Below are 4,563 nucleotides of genomic sequence, written 5' to 3'. Positions count from 1 at the left end.
TTCGAACGCATCATCCGTAGACAATATGCGATGGTACGAATTAATCGCGTATAGGATGAAAATCCTTTAAAAATGTCGTCGGAATGGGTCTGTGATATTAAACAAACGGCCTTCTTCAAGCCGGGTAATTCCTTAATGGGAATTTCAATACTCGTAGGCCAAGTCGCTTCGGACTGTCTGAGCCATAATGGACCGTTAAACCAAGATTCGTTTTTCAAGAATTCTCGCGGAAGTTGACTTCGCGATAACGCGTCGGCTGGGTTGTTTTCCGATCGAATATGCCGCCACTCTAATTCATCCCCAACGTCCTGAATTTCCTTGACGCGATTCGCTTCGAATACTTTAAGTATATTTGGAGATTTTCGCAGCCAATGTAAGACGATCATGGAGTCGGTCCAAAAGACGACTTTACTCGGTTTAAAAGTAAAAACCGTGGAGACTTCGCGATACAAACGCGTGAGGGTCAGGGCACCACAAAGTTCGAGTCGCGGTATGGTTGTGTCTTTAAGAGGCGCGACGCGTGTCTTGGCGCAACAGAGTCTTACGATCGTATCGCCTTGTTTGTTGCAAGATCGCACGTACAAACAGGCTCCGTAACCGATTTTACTCGCGTCGCAAAAGCCATGAATCTGAACTTCCGTGAAATTTTCAATCATTAGACGACGGTCAATGGTCAAATGATCAATTAACTCGAGTTGTTCTATGAATGTTAGCCACGAGGAATGTAACGCGCTGGGTACGGATTCGTCCCATGAGATTTTTGTTCTCCAACACTCCTGCATTAATACCTTTGACGCAAGGATGATAGGGCCGAGCAGCCCGAGGGGGTCAAAGATTTTGGCTATTTCGGATAAAATGTGACGCTTGGAAACTCTATCGTTTATCTTGATAGGTTTAACCGTGTAAAGTAATTCATCGCGACGCGCATTCCATGCAATACCTAGCGTTTTTAGAATCGGATTTTCGTTGGTGAGGAATTCTATGTCTAACGTTCGTTCGCATAGGTTTTCGAGGGCCTTCGGATGGGTCGAAGCCCATTGTCGAATATGGAAACCGCCGCGTTTCAGAATTTCTATGGTCTCGTCGCGAATTTGCAAGAGTTTCTTTAGTGTATCCGCGCCTGTTAAAAGGTCGTCAACGTATAGGTCGCGTTTCAGAATCTCCGCGCCGACGGGAAAGTCTTTACTCTCGTCATTCGCAAGTTGTTGCACCGTGCGGATGGCTAAAAAGGGAGCCGATGATATGCCGAAAGTAACGGTATTGAGTTGAAAGGTGCGGACGCGATTTTCGTGATACCAAAAAGTTTTTTGATATTGTCGATCGTTGGGATGTATCCAGATTTGCCGATACATTTTTTCGATGTCGGCAGTAAGTACGTATCTATGCGTGCGAAATCGTATCAGATGTTCAAACAATTTACTCTGAATCGTGGGGCCGACCATCAACGTATCGTTCAGTGATATCCCCCTGTTGGTTTTCGCCGATGCGTCAAAAACGACTCTTACTTTAGTCGTGGTACTTGTGGCTTTTGTGACTGCGTGGTGGGGAAGATAACATCCGCCCTCTGCCTCGTCTGAAGTTAATGACATGTGGCCTAACTCAATATATTCTTTCATTATGTGCTCGTACTCTCGTTTGAGTCTCGGATTGGCATCGAGCTTCTTCTGAAGCCCGTAAAACCGACGCAACGCGATCGCGCGTGAGTTTCCGAATTCTCGTTCCGCTAGACGGAACGGTAGCCGTACGATATAGCGCCCGGAATTATCGCGTGTTAGATTCTGCGCATAATGACGTTCGCATTCGGATTCCTCCGGTAGGCCAAATTGTTTCGCGGTCGTGTCTTCTAACAACCAAAATTTCGCGATTTGATCCTTCAGTTCCGTTAGTTTGCATGAGACCCTTCCCCCTCCTTCGGGGGAAGCTACCCCGCCGACGACGGCCCAGCCGAGCTGCGTCTTTTGTAAAAATAAATCACTTTTATCTTGTGAAAGGTTGATCTGTCCGATCGATAGCAGGGATAGAGTAGCGCCGGATCCGATAATTATATCGACCGATCGCGGTAAATGAAATTGTGGGTCTGCTAGTTTCAAATTCGAAGGTATATTAATAGTCTCGCGCGGAAACGTCGCGCTTGGAACTCTTTCCGCGATTTTCGGAACTATTAAAAATAAAAGTTTCTTATTAAAATTATTGTGAATCGAGTAGAAGGACAATTCGATCGCGCCGTGAGACGTCGTGTGCATATCGTCGATCGCGCCGACTGAAATAGAGCACGGGTGTATCGGCAGTCCGGTGCTGCGAGCAAACTGTTCCGTCACGAAGTGCGCCGTGGCGCAGGTATCTAACAGCGCGCGGCATTGTACGAAATTTCCATTAACGCCCTTAACCCGAACAACCGCGCTCATCATCAATTGCGACAATGGGTCCCGTGTCAATGCGTTCAGAAGACGGGCCGAGCCTAGTCAATCCGATACAAACGGCGCCGCCGATGATTGTTTCGGGGAACTCTCAATTTCTACCTTCGCCGCGTCTTGTTTCGAGGAACGTGACTCGGCCAAATGATTGTGCAAAAGCGTATTCCGTGATTTGTTGCAAATCTTGCACGGCGGCAACCTGCAGCGGCCGTCGTGTGAGCGCAGGCAGTTGAAGCAGATTTTAGATTTCCTCACGAAATCCCACCTACGCGGCATTGTTAACTTTGCGAATTCGGGACATCTGTATAAAAAGTGTCTCTCCTTTTTGCACAGCGAGCAATTGGAATAAGTATTTGTGACTAGAGCGCGCGCGCCGGAATCGTCCTTACGTGCCTTAAACGACGGTGTGCCCCCCCTCGATGCGGACCGCTTATTGCCGCTCTCTGTTCTAGAACGCGACGCGTCGTGCTCGAGTGCGAAGATGCGGAACGCCGTTTCCGATATGAATTTATATAGTTGATCGAGGGTCGGCAATACATCTAAGTTGAGAGTCTCTTCCCATTTAACGCGGATATTCGTGGGTAACGCTCGCTCGATTATACGAATCAATAAGTGCTGATCCGGGTTCACGTCTAGCGAAGCCAGCATATTCACGTGTTGTCGCATATCGTCGACGAGTCCCGTTAAACCCTTGTGTGTGGCTTTACTTTGATGCGGTAGTTCAATAATCGCGTCCAGATGTTTCGTAATCAAAATTCGTTTTCTCTCGTAGGAATCTTTAAGAAGCTTCCATGCGGTTTCATAATTTTCCTCACTCACGTTATAAATCGAGATCTTATTCAACGCGTCGCCTTGTAATGAATTTTTTAAATATAGGAACTTTTGCAAGTTCGTTATGTCCTGGCGTGAATCAATCATAGTCACGAACGTGTTCTTGTACGATAACCATTTCTCGATGTCGCCATCGAATTTCGGCAATTCTGCGACGGGCAATTTGATACGACGCGTGTTATTGTCAATTGGTATCGACGTTGCGTTCAGGTCGACCGCTCGCGATGTCGAGGCTTGCGAAGATGACTCGAACTTACTCGCGATCGCGTAGTACCGATCCTGAATGTCGCTAAACTCGTCCAAGTGCTCGTCCGTCGGTTCCAACGTGGCGAGTTCGTCGTGTAGATCCTCGTACGCGTGAAAAAGCTCGGTTATACGTTTCAATCGCATCCTCATATTCGCGTCGTCTACTCGTCCATCCGCGAGAATTTTCTCGAAGTTAGTTAATTGCGCCTTTAGCGTCGAGCGCTTTTGATGGATATACTTCGGGCGGTTCATAATGAATGTCGGTATTGTCCCGATAAATTAACGAATCTGTTATGTTATCCCTGAAGCGCGTCGGCGAATGTTTGATGTCGCGTAACCGCCAAATATCGGGCACCGATCGTCGGACCCCTCTCGCCCACGGCGCCCCTCCCCCTTCTCCCGACGTCGTCGTCGAGTCGGCGCGGTGAACAAAGGGAGAGCAAAAAAATAAACAAGTCAGGCGTTGGAAATTTTTTCCGAAAACAAGTCTGATCGTGTTCGAACACGTTTCAACGCGTCCCAGACGCGTACAAGGAAATCGCAATTGCGGCGACCGTTACTGGTCTTTTTCCACATGCACATATAATAATCGTAGGGCGAATATCTCCCCACACACACACAGTCAATTATGGCAAATTACCTCAATCTCAGGACAGAACGTATGAAACTGATGAAATGAATGCAAGCAATATTAATAGTTGTAAACACAAGAATTATTAAGTCTTGAATATAGAGACCTCATCGCTATACTGTCCTTTACTGAGAATAAACTCTATGCATAAGAAAAGATATGTATTAAGAAAAAGTACTTAAATTTGGACCTCGTTGACCCTCTGCAACGGCCGGTTGGGCTGGGCGATGTGGTCCCCGGAGACGACGGCGGCGCGGTCTGAGCGTCCTTGTCCTCGTCGGATATTCTCACCGTAGCGCAGGTTCGCGCCTTCAGACCTCACAGGAGGCACCAAAAACTGTAGCGTCGAAATCTCTCCAACATGGAGAGATTCCGTGGTTCGTATGACCCGGTAAGGTATGAGGGATATGAGTAAAGGAGACGTTAATTGAGCTTCAAGGA

General features: G+C 47.4%; 2 protein-coding genes across 2 annotated transcripts; both read right to left on the bottom strand.

The window, feature by feature from the left end:
- Positions 1 to 107: 107 nt before the first annotated feature.
- On the bottom strand, positions 108 to 2,405 carry LOC105570788 (the record flags this gene model as incomplete). Its single annotated transcript, XM_012028235.1, has 1 exon — positions 108 to 2,405. A coding segment is annotated over exon 1 (2,298 nt), but the record flags the coding sequence as incomplete, so codon positions are not given.
- A 57-nt stretch (positions 2,406 to 2,462) lies between these two features.
- On the bottom strand, positions 2,463 to 3,743 carry LOC105570787. The gene has a single exon (XM_012028234.1). It carries the CDS (start codon positions 3,741 to 3,743, stop codon positions 2,463 to 2,465), a length of 1,281 nt encoding a protein of 426 aa, XP_011883624.1.
- Positions 3,744 to 4,563: the final 820 nt, after the last annotated feature.

This window comes from Vollenhovia emeryi, unplaced genomic scaffold (genome assembly GCF_000949405.1).
Source record: "Vollenhovia emeryi isolate VEMERY1.0 unplaced genomic scaffold, V.emery_V1.0 DF941829.1, whole genome shotgun sequence".
NCBI lineage: Eukaryota > Metazoa > Arthropoda > Insecta > Hymenoptera > Formicidae > Vollenhovia > Vollenhovia emeryi.
Note: the sequence above shows the minus strand (reverse complement) of the source record. Positions and strands in the feature narration are given on the sequence as shown.